The 18,932-nt window shown below is 43.2% G+C and overlaps 1 protein-coding gene across 2 annotated transcripts in view; it reads right to left on the reverse strand.

Annotated features, from left to right (window-relative positions):
* Positions 1–18,932, reverse strand: part of LOC1277155 (ecdysone-induced protein 78C) — a 33,124-nt gene that overhangs the window by 7,308 nt on the left and 6,884 nt on the right. The window contains exons 1-2 of one of the 2 annotated variants that reach the window (XM_061643474.1): positions 15,380–15,800; positions 8,178–8,438 (exon numbers count right to left, since the gene is read on the reverse strand). In XM_061643474.1, the coding sequence (XP_061499458.1) occupies positions 8,178–8,438; positions 15,380–15,800 (682 nt within the window). Of the gene's footprint in view, positions 1–8,177; positions 8,439–15,379; positions 15,801–18,932 lie in introns of those variants that run through there. The other variant, XM_061643475.1, reaches the window with a different exon arrangement.

Raw genomic sequence — 18,932 nt, forward strand, 5'->3', positions numbered from 1 at the left:
CATTGAGCTCGTCAGGCGGCAATCGTCGCCTTTCGTTGCCCCGTATCGTGAATCATTGACCAAAGGGACTGTTACCGGCTAAGGGATGGCTAATGCATGGCTGATTAATTTGCCCACCGTGGTCAGGCAAGAGGTAAAGAGATTAAAGGGGGCGAGAGGGAAACATTTAGTCGAGATTCTATCGCATGGTAGAGCATTTCTGTTTGCTGCTTCTAGCAGCAAGCGTGACGGTTTTGGTACGATTTGGAGTGTGTGATAAATTAAACTAAATCTGTTGCCTGTTTGAGCATTTGTTTTCGTCACGAAACGGCCAACAAAGCGTTGCAAAATGGCTAGATTATAAATGGGGCTAATTAGGCACGCTGGTGTAGTGAGGGAGGAAATAAATTAGCGGCGTTTTACTCCCTAAAATAAGCTACGAAATGGTCATTGATGTTCTGGTATTGTTTACGATTAACTCACTCATTCAGATCAAAATAGAAGAGGTGCAGAAGCTTACAGGATTTTTCAGGGGTTCTCATAATTTTGAGACATTTTATTATATCTTACTGTTGGGAAATCAACTTTATGTGTTGGGATAGTTCAAATCCAATAGCACCCTTTTCGGACAGTCACATTTGAAATTCCTATTGGATTTATCTAAAAAAGGTACCGTAGAGTCAATTTCTCGTCATAAAACGCACATTTGTCATAAGAAGGTCGTAAAAGTGTCTCAAAATTCTAAGAACCCTTTAAAACCTCTGTATAGCAACAACATTTAAACAATAATAAGGGGGTTTTCAAGTCACTTGCATGATTTACACATGATTTTTAACCCATCACAAAGAACTGTCAAATTCAATCCAACTTGAGGCGTGTACCCTGTAATACTGTGTCAACACATCTTTCCACAAGTCTAATCCCTTGATTTTAAAAATCAAATATTACTTTTTTGAAATGTTTTTTAATTGTCATAATAACAACAACAGTTGATAAAACTATTTAAAGTGCCATCACAAAATTTAACATGTTTTCGTTTCAACGTAAAGAGAATGAAAGTAATATACATATATATCAAATATAGTCTGAAGGCAAGTCCTTCGGTACATTCGTCAAGTCGTCTATTAGATCCGTTAATGGTTCATAATCCTGCATGAACAGAACCCACTAAACACACATCACTCATTATTCTACACTATGGGTGGTACCACTCAGTACACAAATAACTACACGAAACAATTAGCTTATTATTACGTTCGTTTCGCCAATGAAAAACAATAACAAATATAGCGCTTGTTCTCGTGGAGGAGCAGACTGAGGAAGTCAAAGCCCCAAAATATGTCTCGGGTTGAAAGTTCATTGAGATCAATTTCGCAGATGCGCAGTATTTGACTGTTCCGCTATAATTTAAGCAATAAGTCATTGGAATCCAGCCAAATAAAGGCTGTGTTGGCCAACTTTTGAGAGTGGTTTTAATGTCAGGCGAATGAGGCCAATAGTCTATAAAAAAGTATTACAAGATAGAACCATGCTGACATTTCCAGAACCATTTTTCAAACCGCCATCGTTTGGAAGTTGCCCAGAGTCATAATTTAACTGTTTGGTCACCTGTCCCAAGCGAGCATTCTATCCAACTTATTGGCATTGTCGAAATAAAATTGAAATACACATGAGATATGTCCTAAGTGTAGAATTTTCTGGAAAGATGACTCTGGTTTGGTTTTAATTTGGCACTATTTTGAGAGATGAAATCACAATTTAATAAAACAAGCAATGATTTTGATGATTGCCCATCGGAGAAGAAGTGCTATAAAAGTAGATCACTAAAGATACTCATATATTCTATGCATCGTATCCAAAGTAACAAACTTGTTGTCCCACAGTGTCACAGAATGTTTGATGTTCTGCACGAAGGACACACAGTATTTGATGCATTTTGTAACCACCACTAACGCAAACCACAGAATCAAATTACAGAGACACACCGTTGAAACATAGTACATACAAAGTCAAACACCAACAATTGTTATTAGTGCACTGTAGTGTGAAAACAACTCATAAAGTAAGTTAAACCCAACGATAACAATGCCACAAAACGAACAGTTTATTTAAAGATAAGAACAAAACACACAAAAACATCATATTTACTCGCTAGACTTTGTTGAAAATCACACTGCATCCTGTTCGCATAATAGCACTGCGGCAGACGGTTGATATTGATATGTAGTGAATGTATAATACACTCCAAGAACACTTTCACCGGTATACAATGATCACAAATCCATCATCACAGGTTAACTATAGTCGCAACAATGCAATACTTAATTATCACATAAATTAATCTTTATTTTAAATATCACACTCGCACACAAAACGCTTCGAAAATCAGCAACATCCGTTATTGCTGATCACTTTTGCCAAGCGAACCAAAATATTCCCAAAACCGAACCACCCGATCGTCCGTCACCCGTTGCACTGAACCAGGCGCACGTGTGTGGTTCGGTGCAACTGCAGCCACTCGCGCCACTATCCCGGGCAAAAGGGCTACAAACAAACCGTGCAGAGTGTGAACCCTTCCACTCCAAAACCAGCTCCAAAACAGCCAAACCGGGCGTGCGGAAAGAGGGGCAGAGCTCCGAAGCACTGCGCCCGCTCGCTTACAAAACGTGCGATAAGAGAACCCCCCCCCCCCCCTCCCCCGGGAGCAGACGGCACGCCGAAGAGCAGGATGGGAGGGGCGGGGTTGGAAAAATAAAAGCGAAAGGTAAGCAAATGCAATGCAAAATCCGGAAAAGCGGTGCTGCAGCGGCTTGCAGTTGCACACATAGACAGAGCCCGTGAACCACAGCACAGCTACACAGCTACACACTATCACTTTCCTTCCGCCTTTTTGCAGCGGCTGGTTGGTGGTGGTGGATGGAGGGCTTGGCATGTATGCACTTCTGCAAAACACTGCTACCGTGGTCGCGGTTCTCCCTTGGAGCTGTAGGCACGGAGCCATGAACCGAACACGTGGAAGCGCTCGGCAAGGGTTTTCGCTTCCGGACACAACTTATATAGTCCGTCGGGTCGGTTCGGTCGGTTCGGTTCACTAAACGGAACTACGGATTGCCTGTGTTAAGAGCGACACATTGCTACCTGCTCGATTGGGGTGTGCGTGTGTGTGTGCAAGACTCAATTGGGAACCACAGCTTCCCCAGAGCAACCAGCAAAACCAACTTACGGAGCGGCTAAACGGTAACTGTTGGCGAGTGCATCGATATTAACACAACGACAATGCGCAATCGAGTGCTCAGAGTACGCGCTGCACTTGCACTCTTGCAACACGGTGGGACGGAACGTTGCGGTGTGCCGCTGGGTGGTGCTGGGAATCGGGAGGCGGAAGAGAAAAACTTTCTCTCCCTCCGATTACGGAAATACATGGACGGCTCGAAATCGACTTGCCATTACTGTCCCGCCAGTTCACCGGTTCCCAGCATGAAGCAGACAGAAAATGCACTTCAGATGCAGCCGATACTAACCCTCGTCTCTGTTGCAATTTTTTTACATCCCCTTGGCCGTGCTCGGTGGGCAAGAAAATCCCACCGCCATCCCGCAACGCACAAAAGAGTGCAAGGAAAAGTGCATACAAGCGAAATGCACAGACACACAGCGCGAGTTTCGGCTACAGACAAAATGCTAAATCTCTTTAGCCAGCGCTGAACCAACTTTTTTTTTATTGTTTCTGCTGCATGATCTGGCCTTTCATCTCTCACCCTCCCATTCAACCCCTTCAATTGAAAGATTAACCGTTAAACAAAGAAGTAGAGGGAAGAGAAAAGAGTTAACAAAAAACAAAAACGAACCACCGAACGAGAAAGCAAAAGCAGAGTACGGCGCTGTGCGAAAGCAAAGAAAAGCCTCTCTCTCACTCTCCTGCATCGTGAGCCCTTCTGCTGGACGAGGAAATGCACAATCCTTCCCATCTACGTATTGCGCGAAAGGCCCCACGAGCGCATTGCATTGTGGGCTTCCTCTTTCTTTCTCCTTTTCTCTCCCTACTAAACCAAACAAATGGAAACAACGTGTGAAGTGAAATGAAAATAGCAACAGTGGCTTCTGCAAAGGCGAGGGAAAAGCACCCTCTCCACCGGCCAAAAGTGCATTGTGCAGTTCGGGTTCGTGGTTGCATTTTTTTTTTGTTTTGGCCTGCTTCCTGCTGGTTCGTGAATTCGCCTCTCTGCGGCGGAAGTGTAAAACCGGCAGTTTAGAGGTTGTAATGAGTTGTTTGATGGTTTGTTTTGGTGTCGATCTTGTTTTCTTCTGTTGCTAGTTGCCTTTTGTAATATCCACTGCTTGCTCTTTCCTCCACATCCATTTCCCTTGACCTTCGGAGGGTGCCGGTGATGGTGTTGCTTTCGGTTTGTCGATTTATTTGGAAGGACTAGGATCAAACACATTTAGTAAAGCAGTATGATGAAAGGGGAGGCTATCAATTGTTGATAAAGTCATTTGACAGTTTTGATTGTTTGTAAGCTTTTGTAAAACAAGTGAAAAGATAAAAATGAACAAAAATCTACAAACTTCTTCTTCTTTGTTGGGTCGTGGCAACTGGTCACAAAACTTAAGACTGTTTACAGTGTTACTTGTTAATAGTTTTACTTGGCAAGACTTATCCTTATCATTTCTGATACGGTAAATGTCAGTCAATTCCTTACTTTTGAAATTTAAAGAAATTAATTAAAGTTAAATATTAACTTTAGGAACTTCACTACAAATTGTCGAACCGTCCACCATCATAAAACCTTGTCGGTGTTTTCTCCTACATTCTCTCTTTGCCAAAAATTGATATAAAATATAATAACTGTTTGAGTTATACAAGAGAAAGCTGAAATGTACATTTTGCTGAAAATGTGCCTTTAATTTTGGATACTTTGATTTCCTTCAGCAAAATGATTACAAAATTGATCAAGATCCTAAATTCATTTTGAAAAATTCTCAAGAATAATGAAATTGTAAATAATAATTTACAATACGTTTGAGAAAACAGATACAGATTCTTAAGCAAGTTTAGCCGAAATCGCATAATTGTTCAATACAGAAGAATGTTGTAGTTTCCTTTTTTCTCAGAATTGCTATTGCACAAGTGCACAAGAAGTGCGCAACACATTTTCGCCGATGGTTTTGAGATGGAAAGCGAAATGTTAGAACAATTTTTTTTTTTGATTAATTTCTGATGGCGAATCCCTCGTATTTTTGCTCCAATTATGGACAAGAATAAACATCCAGCAAATGGCCATTATAGTCAGAAAGGACTCGAACGGTATAACCCCAGATGACTAGACTTTATGAATCATTATTAACAATTATTAAACATTATTAAACATCATCAAATCGTTAAAATTGATTTGAATTTTTTTTAATAAAATATTAGGTCATTGTGTGTTTTTCCAGTCATCCAAAAATCCAGACATTAGGAAGTGTTCAGGCAGTTCATGAATGATTTATGATTTAAGTCAATACCATGGTCTGAAAAGCTCGATCTTTATCCGATTTGAACGCACATCCGTTCGTGTATTAAAACCTCTTTCTAAACATTCAAACCCAAAATTGGCAACGAACGTGGCACTTCTTGTGGACGCTGTTAAGATTGATGCTACACAACAAGAAAGTAGCAATTTATACTTGATTTGATAGCGCTAACAAACGTCTCTTAAGACTAAATCTATGCACAAACATAGATTTATTCTGACTTTTGTTAAAATCTAATCTCAAACGATAATTGCGCACTGTGGTCCTGCTCTTCCACTCCCGCTGGCAGCATGTCTTAAACATGAACAACCATTACTGCCCCCAGCACAACAGAAACTAATTCGATCGTTTCAGCAAAACATCTCAGCTCAATTTAAAAACAGACCCAATAATGGATTCTCATGTTCTTTAACCCCCTACCAAACCCCTAAAAAGCTTTCCTCTCGTTACAAACCCAACCCTGCTCAGGTTCTATTTTAATCCTTTCCATAACGGTACAGATGCACCGTGAATACCGTTAGAAGGAAATGCTCCGACAGCCGACACACCCCAATCCTTGCCAATGCTCCATCCGTGGTGCACGAATCGGCTTCCGTATCGGCGGCTGGCCCCTTTTCTGCCCGTTTGCAGCCCAATTACCATGTTTCAAATTAAACACTCACTGTCCACGTTTCTCCTGCCGAACGTTTCTGGCCAGCCGGCCCCGGACAGGACACGGCCACGGTACGGTTTCCCGAAAGCCGAAACAAACGAAACGACAAAACGAGCCAACGGTCAATAATCATTCCCATGCAAACTGGTTCACATCGTGGCTGCGTGCAAATCAATAATGGCAACGCTTTGTTTCGCGAAGATGAACCTGCAGAGGCTCCCGGAAAAAGAAACCCAGCCAACCTTCCCGCACTAAATGACCGCCCTTCATTATGGACGGTCGCCTGACGACGGTGGGCCAAAAAGCTGGGTGGAAATTATGCTGAGAAAATAGCCACCGGGGGGAAAAGGGCGAAGAGGAAAATGGGATGCAAAAGAGAAACAAAACACACGGAACACAGCACACCGGTCCTTCCCAAAAACCGGTGTGCAATTGCACCGTTCGGTGGTGGTTGGCGGTGCAACAGAAGCTGGGATTATCTGGTGGCTCCTATCGTGCGCGAGAGTGCATTCGCCTTTGCCGGTAGCACAAAGTGTGTTGTGCAAAAAGGGCACCCCGAAACGATTAACCCGAGCGGACGACTGTTGTTGTCTGGTGGTGCGCCCCTCGGCAACACCTTTCAACATTTCGGGTCGGCTACTACACCAAACTTTCAACAAGATTTACAGCGTCCACAACGGGGAAACAAAAACCATACTCATTATCACATCATAAAGCTTAAAGGGTGTAAGGAGAAAGTATTCTCAAAAAAAAAAAAGAAATTAAACAGCTACGATTGTTTAACACAATTTCACTAGTCAAAGATGTAGTTTTTTTTTCGAAATTGAAAGGTAGGAAAAGCTTAACCGTGCAAATGTCCCCTTTAAATGCTTCCCCTAACAGGGTGGCTAGGGCGGGTGGAAAAATTGAAAGTTTAATCCACGTTTGCACGCAGCCAAGTGTGGCTTCTTGTCTGGCTGAAAAAGGTGGAATTTCAAGTTTTTCAAGTTTTGGAGCAAGCTTTCCCAGTTTTCCTCCCACTCACCGGAACAAGAAGTTTGCGGATCTAGCCGAGTTGCATCATCACAGATCGGGGCGCGACTCTCACTATCGAGACAAAACGTGTTAGCTGGTGAGGGAGTAACGATGAACGGGAAACTTGCTTGCTAGTAATAGCTCGAGCTGAGAGGGATTAGTTGATAATTTTCTTAAACTACATGAGCTTAGCTAAACAGTAAAAATTTCAATTCATCATACATTATGACATAAATATTTAAATCGAAGTAATTAAACAAAATAACAAGTTTTTCATATTTCTGTTCAATATTCAATGTTTCATTTCGATTTTTAGCGATTGATCAAAAGACATTCTATATTTTGAGTTGAAGATAGTAAAATATGGGTCAACAGCCACCATCATGACTGCTCAACATCATGACTTTTCTGGGTAATAATCCTTGAAATACCACTTCAAGCATCAAACATATCAAATTGGCACTTGAAGGAAACTACCAATAGATCTCAACTTGTTCTAGTAGATTTCGTTTAGATATATCTTTTCTAAACCATTTATCCAGTTATTTAATTTCTAATGATAAGGTGTGTCAACCGGTACCAAAAAAGTCCATTTTGCTTCTATACAAAAATAAGATACAACATCTAAATATACGTTCTCTGAAACGCAAGATTGAAGCATCATAGCTTTTATGAAGTTTGTAGATTTGCTAGGTAACAGATGTATTGCTTGTACGGTTTCGATAGCCCTGCTTGTATCCCTAGACAAATAAAATGTATTATGCTAAGGATAATCAATTGAACTTCCTGCTGATAGACCTTTAGTGCATTTAGAGTAACTTCAAACTTTGTAGAGTTTTGATGTTCTTAGATTATTAATAAATCGGTCTGCATCATCCATACCGAATTAATTAATTGTATCAATAGTTATTGTTGAAATTCCATCAAATTTGTATAATGTATTCCCCAAGGTGCCTAATTTCCCACCTAGCATGTTCAGAAATACCGCCCCAAATACGTCTCCCCCAAGCACGGTACTTACAGTCACGGCTCATGCCAACCGAGAGACACTTCTTGAAGCGGCAGTACTGGCACCGGTTGCGGTTCAGCCGTATCACCAAACACTTGCCATCCCGCAGGCACCGATACTCGATCTGCTTCTGTATGCTGCGCCGGAAGAATCCCTTGCAGCCCTCGCACGACGTTACGCCGTAATGGTAGCCGGACGCTTTGTCACCGCACACCTTGCAGGCGACGAACGTTTTCGCGGTCGTCGTTGAGCTGGCGTCGCTGCACAGTGGGTCTGCAAAGAGAAGGTGGAAGTGGAAGATTAGGTTGTGAGTATTTCAGTCAGAGGAGTCATAAATAATGCTACATTTGGCACTCTTGTCACGATGCTTATCAACTTTGTTGGGGTGTTACTCACAGTTTATTAAATAAATGATTGAAGTGCGTAACCTGTGTAACTATATGATCTGAGTCGTGTCAGATTAGATATATGTCGCCTAGGTAACGCTAACCTGTAGAAGTTCTACTTGACGGACATTAATTCCACATTATCTCTAAAGGTCAAAGGTCAAAGAAATTATTCATAGTGAATAACCTCCCCTGAGTATAATCCAACCACTCCCAAAGGGGGCCATTTAATTCTTGCTTTATCGTAGTACACTCTCTTCTCCTTCTGACTCTACTATTTAGAATTTCTGTACGATTAGAATGCAATTGCGCATCTCCATATTCAACTGCATGAAAGTTTAATGCGCGACCGTTTCGTTCGATGATCGGGACTCCTTCGGGACCCAGGTTGTCTCAAGCAGTTGTCCCGGGGACAAAAAGAATCTTTCAACATTGTTTTCCCACTGTCCACAACGGTGCGTAAAGCGATCTCTAACGTACCGCAGGCACTCGTCCCAGAGGGATAGGTTAGGGATAGCTGCGCTGCATACATTTGCGCTGGGCTGCAACAAACTGCCACCGTCACATAGGTCAATGTTACGCGAACGCAATTACCATAGAAGGAATCGTTTTCCCATCCTCTCCATTCGCTAACCTGGCCCGACTTTTTGAACGACTCTTGATGATCACGATCGTACAACCGTTTCCGAGTCGAATTCTTCGGAGATGTGGTCTGCACCTCCAATCCCTGACCGGGTGGTGGTCAAATGTATTCCCTCCCGATAGGTTGCATGTATAATAGTGTTCGAATGTTTACTTGATTGTATTTTAAAGATGTTTTGCTAGAATCAACCGAACGCGGCACGGAGAGGGGGAGCTCTAGTTCTAGTGTCGTTTTGCTGAATGTCATAAATGGCGCTTGGGAAGCAGGAAAAGGTCACGAACCAAGTTCAATACTAGGTACGCCGTTCGTCATTGCCGTTTATAGAATAGAATATGAGGATGTACTTAATTTTACGCCAAGTATTTAAGTAATTAACTTGTCCTAATATTTTAAAATTGTTCTTCAATTAGGTGTCTTTTGAAAGGCTTTCTGATTGTAGCTTACCCTTTAAAGAATTACCATTTTCCACAATACCACAATACTCCAATAAGTAATGGTTAACCGTTTACGCGCATCACACAAATACCATGTGCGAGCATAACACACACCTCGGCGGCAGTGGGGGGGCCATTCCTAACGCATGTTGCACTGTTTATGCGACCATTGGCAGAGTGCCTCCTTTCCGAGACACTGCCCCCAGCTACCCCATTGTACCACCAGTTCGTTTCCCGGTTGCATTACAATTGCAAATATTTCAATTTAAAATCCATTGATCAACACACGATACCGGTCGTGCCATGACGTACGTTTGGGGCGGACGCAACCACCAGCCAGCTATATGCTGATACTCGTCCGACCTGCCGAGGGTTCCTTGCCTGCCGTTGCTGGTAGTGGTTCGTTTGGCGAATTCGAGCACCATAAACGGTCCCAAAACGGCACACGATAACCCATCCCACAATGCCCCCCAAGAAACCGCCGTCCGCCGTCCAGGGAACGAAACACTCCGCCGGTACGTCCAGGCAGTTCGTTGAACTTGGTAGTGCCGTTTTTGTTTTGCTCCCCGGTTCGTTGGCGGTTATGTGGAGCGAAGAAATGTGCGAGAGAAGTGCGAAAGAAACGTCGCACACACAAAAAAAAAGCATACACGGAGCATAGCGAACACATATACATTCGAAGGAGCGTTAAAAGTTCTTGCAGTTTTGTGGTCGTGTTTGGAGCATGCCTTAGTACATACCGGACCAGTCGTCGCGATGATCTCGTTCGCGGACAAAGGCTGAGCATAAGAGGTTGCTGGCGTCGTTTTTTCGTACCTTTCCACCCCCTCCGGGTTCTGTTCTGGTTCTCGGTGTGGATTCACGCGAGCAAATGCTTCGTGTAACTGTAACGTCCGAAACCGCAGCTTCGGAAGCAGTGCAAACCCCTCGACCTGGGGGAAAAGCAGGACGATCGTTCTCTGGTTTCTTCGTGCACTGGTTTTCCGGTGGGAATACGCAACCGAGCCGCCGATTGGCAGGCACGCGGAAGGCAAAGTTGACAGCCATGGTGTCGTTGTGTAATAAACCTTACTGCACTTGGGAAAGGAAAGTAAACCAGGGCCCGCAACGAGTGGGCATTGGTATGTTTTGAAGATGTTCTTGTAGTTCAGTGAGAAGAATATCAATTTTTCTTTGTAGCTTTGTTCAATTAAGCTTTGTAGTATTGCTTTGTTTACAAAAATACAATAATATCAACGAAAAACATTTCGCATTCCTAATTTTAAAATGAGATTCCCAAATATAGCACAAATTATTTCAAACTCAAGGTTTAAGCTCGGGAAATGAGCCAATGCTCGAGGGTCATGAAAAATCATAGGAACTGGTTTTAATATCTAAACAAAAAGTAAGATTCCTATCTATTAAAACAACGATAAAATGGCAAGTAAAAAAGATTTGCATGAGCTCTAGCCTTCAAATGCACGTTGTACACGTATTGAGACAAAATTATTAAATATTTTAATCAAAATTGTATATTAACAAAACATGATACGAAAAGACCGGCCGGTCTGGTGGTACAGTCGTCAACTCGTACGACGTAACAACATGCCCGTCATGGGTTCAAGTCCCGAATAGACCACCGTGCCCCCACACGTAGGACTTCACTAAGTGACTAGTAGCTGCCTTCACTAAGTGGGCACAGGCTTTGACCGACAGCGGTTGTTGTGCCAAAAGAAGAAGAAGAAGATACGAAAAGAAAATTATTTATCACCAATTAGCTTTTAGAGCATTTTTTGTTAAGTAAAATTAGTCTAAAGTTATAGATTACACATTTAAAATAAATGTGTTAAGTATGTTACCTTTCTACTGTTTTGTTTTTATTCTAAATCATATGTTGTTAATGTTTTTTTATGGGATTTTATAGTTTTAACTAATAATTTATTTAAAATACTATTCAACTATTTGACTTTGTTATTTTTTTGAAGAAGTGTTTTTGCATCTTCTTCAGGCTATTTCAATGTGATTTTTGACAGCAAAATATTAGCCCAATATTTGTTTCTTTACCAACTGTTTTGCACCAAGACTGAATAACTTATGTACGTACGAATAATACTTTAAAATTTATTAAAGTTTGATCGCACATATGCATGAAATTACGTAATTCAATGTTTGCCAAACAAATATCAAGTGGTCTTAAATTGGATATTTTTATCGAACTCCAGGTGGTTAGTTGCTTTTACTCTGTTCTTTTAAAAATCCACCTTATTCTTAACCCTCGCCCCAACCACCCCATCACACCAAAAGAGGCGAAAAGACACGAGATTCGACCTACGGCAACAAAGCGACAGAAAAGGGGAGGCTTGCCTTCCCCCCCAACACCGGATCGCGATCACGAGAGCCGAAGGGAATTATACTTATTAATAAACTCATAAATGTATAACGGTACACCATTGCGCGCTCCTAAATGTAGCAATATACGCAAAGAGGCAGTAAAGGGAACGTGCAGCACGAAAAAGTGGGCAAGCAAAATAAGATAGGGAGAGCGAACAAAACAAAACAAAAATCTGTGAAGAAAAATTTGCCAACGTTCTTTCTCCACATGTACAACCACGGTGCCTGATGATATCCATCAACAGCGCCCGTTCGGCCACAACCGTCCACTCCGGTGTAAGATTGGTGCTGTGTCCACATACACGCACTCAAGTCACACGCGTCCTCCTCCACGCATGGGAGCTGTGATTGAGAATGAGGTTAGATGGAGAGGATAGACATCAAACATGGCATGTACCTTTTCAATCACAAAACGGTGTCTTCGGTTTAGCTTCCAGCGAACCGAGCTTAACCTTCTCCCTTTGCCTCTAAACAACTCAAAACGACACAATCCCCCGTCCATTCGATCACTCAACCACATACTGGGGTGGGGTGTTTTCTTTTGATGCGCCCCCAAGGCATGAGATCGTAACTTCTCGCGAACGATCGCTTCCTACTTCGATAGAAGTAGAATCTCGCGCACAAGAGTACAGCATAAAGCTTTTAGCCCTATTTTATTTCCCTCGCCAGTGGAGAAGGTGGTGCTCGGTGTTAAAGTTGGCCAACAGTCACAGCCACCACAGCAAGCGAACTTTGGAGTCATCGTGCCTATTTTTTTTTGTTGTTCTCCCGCTATTTCTATCACTTGTCGCCACACTTCCTTTTCTTACCCTCCTCAATTTGCATTGTGTGTTTGATTGCGATGTACAAACAGACAAACGCACCATCGAAACGTACCAAGCAAAGAGGGAAAGGAACAACAAAACAAAAAATAGCTCCAACAATAGTAAAATAACAAAACAACAAAAATCCACCTTCACGCGTCCTCTCGCGCGCATTAGTTTCGAAAGGTGTACACAGCTTTTAGGGCATTGTACGAGAGCGCGCGCGCCAATCTTTCGCACGAGAACCCGTTCGTTCCATCGAATGATGTGTATTTCGCTGGCTGTCTAATGCTATGCCCAGCACACCCCATCGCTGTGTCCCGTTAAGCGTTCGATCTAGGCAGGAATCGATCAGTGTGTGAAGCATTCCCCGGTGTGTGTGCCTTGAGGTTCCCCATTCGCGCAGTATCACCGTGATCCAATCAGCACAAGTCATAATTAATGAGCTATGCTTAGGTACGAATTCTGACAGCGGGAGTAGCCGGAGCCCCCCCGCGGCCCATTTCCTTTCGAGCATCCCTACGCTAGGGGTTCGTCGTCTGTGTTGTTTTTGATTTTATGTGTTGTTCGTTCTGCCCTCACATCCCGTGCGCATTTCTTTCTCTTTTTGTCATTTTGCGCTTACAGCCATCATCATCCCGCCTTTCCAACCCTAACATAGCAGCTTCCTCGGCTGACGTAAAGCTTTGGCCGTGCGTTAAAGCGCATGTTGGCCACATTAGTGCTCGGTGCTATTTCGGAGCAACCCAGATTTTGCCTAATGGGCTAATGAATTCCGGGCGTTTCATTAGGCGTCGGAATTGGTACGGATTTGTCCAGGGGACTTGGGAAGATGAATGTACACACACACACACACACATGAATTCCAATTCCAATCAGTGGGAGGAAAACGGTTTTTCGCGACTCTGACCGCTAAATTTCGTATGCAGCACCACAACGCGCTGCACGTGAATTAGCATCCACTTCGTTCAAATCTGACATTGGCACGGGCAACACAGACACACACGAACCTTTCCTCCCCCATGTTTGGTTCCCCTGTTAACCGCGGTGAAGTAACGGATGTCAAAAAAAAAAAAACCATTGTGGCACATCTGCCGGTAGAGCTTTCATGCCTCTTCCTGAACCAAATTGTGCAAATCGGTGCGGCTTTCGTAGCCATTTTATGCAGTTTATTTCCCCCTTGTTTGCAACCATCTCTGCCCAAAACGGAGCGCGAATGGCCCTATTTTCGTGCCAGTGTAAATCGCCCCTTCCGTGAATTAGCAATGTGCATACATTGACACCATCCGTGTGGGAAGTGCGCGCAAAGTGCGCATTTTAAGTGCGTAGTCAGCGAAGGGTAATCCAACCGAAAAAAAATATTGAGAAACTCTGGAGCGACTTCTTCCCAGTTGTACGCTCGAATTCCCGCTAATTTATATGTATGCATCAGCGGAAGTGCGGGAGCAGACACGGGATTTTGAATGAAGTTCAAGAGTTCGCGTCTTTTTGCGTCTTTCGTTGACCTGAGGGTGTAGGATCGAGATCACTTGGAGGCGACTTAAAGTACAACAGATTAATCATGAGAAGGAACGGTTTTAGAAGTTTAAGTGCTCCAATCCTGACAATTCAACTATGCACAATTCATTTTACTTCTTGTTGGAATTTTAGGATATGAAAATTTGAATGATAATGCCACAATGTAATTGTTACCTAAAATTAATATAGTTCACACGATAGTACGACCACTTCTTCATTTTTTTTTAATTCTTCACTTTTAGATTTTAGAGAACTTCTATGTCGGTGCCGAAATATATTTGCTAATTTCCTGAAAACTATTTTATACTGGTTCTAGTTGTTTCAATAAAGTTTTTTGTTTTATTGGTTAGATTGACTTATCTTCAAATATACTACTTAAAGACCATCTTCAGTGTTTTGTTAGTTGTGAGATCATAAACATAATAAACAGATAACTTCTTCTTCTTTTAACAACAATAACCAGGCCTCCCTGAACCTCTAATGGGCTTGGCTTTCAGTGACTTATGGATTTACCCACAGAAAGATAGAAAATTCAGTACTATATGTATGGGGGCACGGTCCATTCCGGGCTTGATCGGGCTGAAACGTTAACTTGGCATACAGCTAAATCATCTTCAAAGACTCCAGTTTAGAACGATCTTAGTCCAATGCAAAGAGCAGCATTGTAAACATAAACACAAAAAAACATGTGAGCAATCTAACACAATAACAGAAAGAAGTCACGAATGTGTCCAACGAACCATAAACCTTGAAAGGCTTACTACGAAGTCTATAGGTCAACAGGAACTTAAACTATAGCCCAATCACAGACTTCCTGATGACGAGTCAACCACACCATCGGGCTAAACATAGTTCCAGATTCTGAGATGTTTACGTCTATGGATTGTCACAGCAAAACGCTTATTGGTCTGCAAGTTCTAAGCAATTTATGCATCATAGCGTAACTTCTTTATCGTCATAGAAAACTGGCTATTGATTTTCACTGAATATCAATGAATTCCTGGATATTGCCCTTAATTAACGAGGGTTGAACTCTCTTAGCACTCTCGCCACATCTTACCTGCCCGCACTCCAGCACAAGCTCTCTGGCCACCTGCATCATAACTCGATGAGGACACTTTCGTCCTTTCCATGGCGGTGTGCGCCGTTGACGAGATCATCACACAGTTACCGGACCCGATCGCAGATACGAGCCCACCACCACCGGCATTACTGCTGCCGCTATTGGTGTGCTGCTGCTGTCTGAGTCCACCCCTCGTCGGCGTACTGCACACCGGGCTGGGCGGTGTGTCCCGGGCCGCCGACTCACTCGACTCATGATCGCTGAAGCCACTCTGCGTGTTCGAGTCTTCGGGCGTATCGAAAAAGTGCAAATTGAACTCCGACCCGGTGTCGAAGTGTACCTCCGCCAGGTCCTCGTCGATCTTGGCCAGGCTCGGGCAACGCCCCGTGCCGGACGGATCGAGCGAATAGATATCCATGCTCAGACAGCAGCGGAACGTGACACCGACACCCTCCCTTCACTGGCACACCATCCTGTTCGATGGCAGGATCGTGGCGTGCAATAAGCTAATCTCGTACGTAGTAAACTTGGGGCACTGGGAAACATGGCACTTGGGTTACGCGAGGAAAAAAAAACTGGCACGGCACGGGCTTTCTCGTGACACACACACACTCACATTGCTTCACAGTTACCGAATCGTATCGTGCAGAGGTTCACTGATCACGCATTAAGCATGGGCGCGCCCAAAACTTAATTTTAATCACCAAAACAACAGGCACAACTCAACGACCACGGGGTTCACCCGTGAAAGCAGACACCGCGAACCGCAACCGAGAGAGCTCGCCCAGAACACGCGCTACACTGCGGTACGATCGTCGCCGCTGCGCGTATCCATTCTGGTGAGAACGTTAACGCATACTGGCAGCGGCTGACGGAAGGTAAACAACAGCCGACCTGTTCCCGGCCCGGGTTGCCGAGCGTTTGCAGACCAAGAACCTTCCGCGGGAGAGTGTGCGTTCGGGCGCTCGCGAACGCTGGATGCGAACCGTTGGAAAACTCAGCCCGTTGGCTCAGAATTAAAGAGCAGCATATGATGTGCTGCCCCCGGTCGCGTCCCCGGTGCGGAGCGATCGCGATCACGCGGGAGCGTGTTCTCCAGCATCCAGCATGCCGCAGAAAGAAAGTAGACACGAAAGGAGAGCGAGAAATGCTGCTCCACGCGAGTCTTCGGGTGCGTTGTCCAGGGTTGGTTTTTGGGATATGCAAAATTGTCGACTATTATTGGTGGTAGAGGGCTGCGCGTTGTAATGGAGTAGCCTAACGATTGGCAGTTTCGGGTATCGTATCGGGTCGAGCAGATAAATTTAAATTGGTTTTTCTTTAATCGATGAACTTGTTCAGTTATCAGGAAGACATTCGTTTTGTAGCTTAATTATAACCGTTACTGATTAAGGAACTAGAATTAATCGCAGTGATCGTATCGGAACATTATAAGCAGAAGGTTTGAAGTTGTATGGGTTCAATATAAGCCATGAAAAGAATATCAGCGCAGTTATTGAAAAGACCACAAAATAAAGCAATTCAAACACAAGAAATTACATTGTAATTAGCAAAAAAAAGTATTTACATAAAAAATTGTGTCAAAAAAACATAAAAATATAGACAGTTGTGATGTGATAATGATAAAAACAAAAGACAATTACAGATGACAAAAATAACAATAATAAATGATAATTAAAAAAACAAAATCTTACATCGACAAGAAAGCTAGATTTTTTAAAAATCCCAGTATTTGGAATAAAAGTCCCAATGGTTCGAATTATCTTAGCATAAAGTATATATATAAATGTTGAAGATTCTATTCCAAATAGAAAATGTTTGAAAAATAGGTAAATAATGATGAAAATACTTTTTAAAATAAATAATTTTAAGGTAGAAATTATTGACTACTTAATTAAAAAACGAAAACGAAAGGAAATAATAAACAATTCATTATAGATTTTTGTGAGTTTTGTGAAAATAATGTTTATGTTATACATAAAGTTGTTCATTAAACTACTCATGCACACTTAAAGCTTAAAATTTAATTAAACTAAATATTCAAAACTCCTTCAACCCTTCAAGCACGAAGGCGCTAAGTAAATCACCAACGCTCTACTGTCCACTCACCTGCCCAAAATTTCCTCCAACAAAATAATAATAACGCCTATTCTCTCAAGTTTCCCCCAAAATAACGCACGAGAGCAGGTATGTTTGACCTCTCTCGCTCCACGGCGATGACTCTTTTCTTCAACCGTTCAAGTTCAATGTTGCACCAACGAACAGCGGGACGCATCCAGCGAAGGAGTGTCCCACCAACCCAAGAGCGCACACACATAAATCGCCCTAAGAACGAACGCACCAGCCCAGCCCACCCTTCGGACCAACAGCGGGAGGAGGAGGAAAGCGCACCGAAAAGTGCACTCACGTTTGGTGCACGCGAATGACCGTGGCTTAATGTTGCGCCGCGGTTGCCTGCTCGAGCCGGCGGTCATCGAACGCGAGCTGCGCGAACGAACAGCTCGTTCCAGGTGGGATAGGGCGGAAGGAATCGGAATCAACACCTCCTCCTCCCTCCTTCGTTTCTCATGAGTGCCAGGCCAAGATAGATGCACATCTCGTTACCAATGCGCCGAATGGGTTGCATCGCGGTGAGCATAAAATGAGGCGCGCATCAACCGATTTTCTGTTTTTGCGTGAAAAAACAACCGTACACATACACACACACAACGCGATCGAATCATTGCACCCTTATTCGCTCTTTATGCGCGCGGCTGATAAAAATGGGCGCGTGTGCACGGTCGGCTGAAAGCTCCAGGCCGGCGAGCGTTTGCTGTAGAGGAACGGGGAATGAAGGAACGACGGGATGATGACAAAACCCCGACCGAAAGGCAAGCAACGCGTTGGTGATCCTCTAGGAATGGGGAAGCATGAGGAAACAAACAGCATAAACGATGCTTATAAATGGGTACACAAACAAACGTTACAGAGCGAAGAAGAAGATGATGATGATGATGATGATGATGATGAAAAAAAAAACATAACACGCATTCTACTGCGCGGTGTGAGTGCAAGAACACACACTGAACGTTCCTGTCGCAAGTTCGCTGGGCCGAGCGAAAGCCGGAGCGAAAGAGTCAACAGTGGGATAGAAAGAAATAAAACACAGACACACATACACACAGATTCACAGACTCCCGAAGATCGGTCACTGACCCGCACGGGAGAGCTTTTGAGGGATGGGATTCGATTTTTCCGTTTTTTCACCCTGCTGGGGTGGTAAAGGGAACCATTGACACTTTTGCTGTTACACACACGCGTCTTATTACGAGTTGTTTTGGAGTAACGCATTATTGCGAATTCTTTATATTACTTCCGGGCTGGATGACTAAATTTCTATGCTAAATTTAAAAAAAAAACTGCGAAGCCGAGTATGGTGCATTGATCAATATGGTATGAAAGTCAGCTACAGGTACCTCGTAGCTCGTTATTCGTTGCTTGAAAAATAAAACTCTGTTACACTTCTTCAATCGGAACAAAATTGGGAAGTGCTCCAGGGCCGGTATGGGTT

This window comes from Anopheles gambiae, chromosome 2 (assembly GCF_943734735.2).
Source record: "Anopheles gambiae chromosome 2, idAnoGambNW_F1_1, whole genome shotgun sequence".
In the NCBI taxonomy this organism is placed as follows: Eukaryota; Metazoa; Arthropoda; class Insecta; order Diptera; family Culicidae; genus Anopheles; species Anopheles gambiae.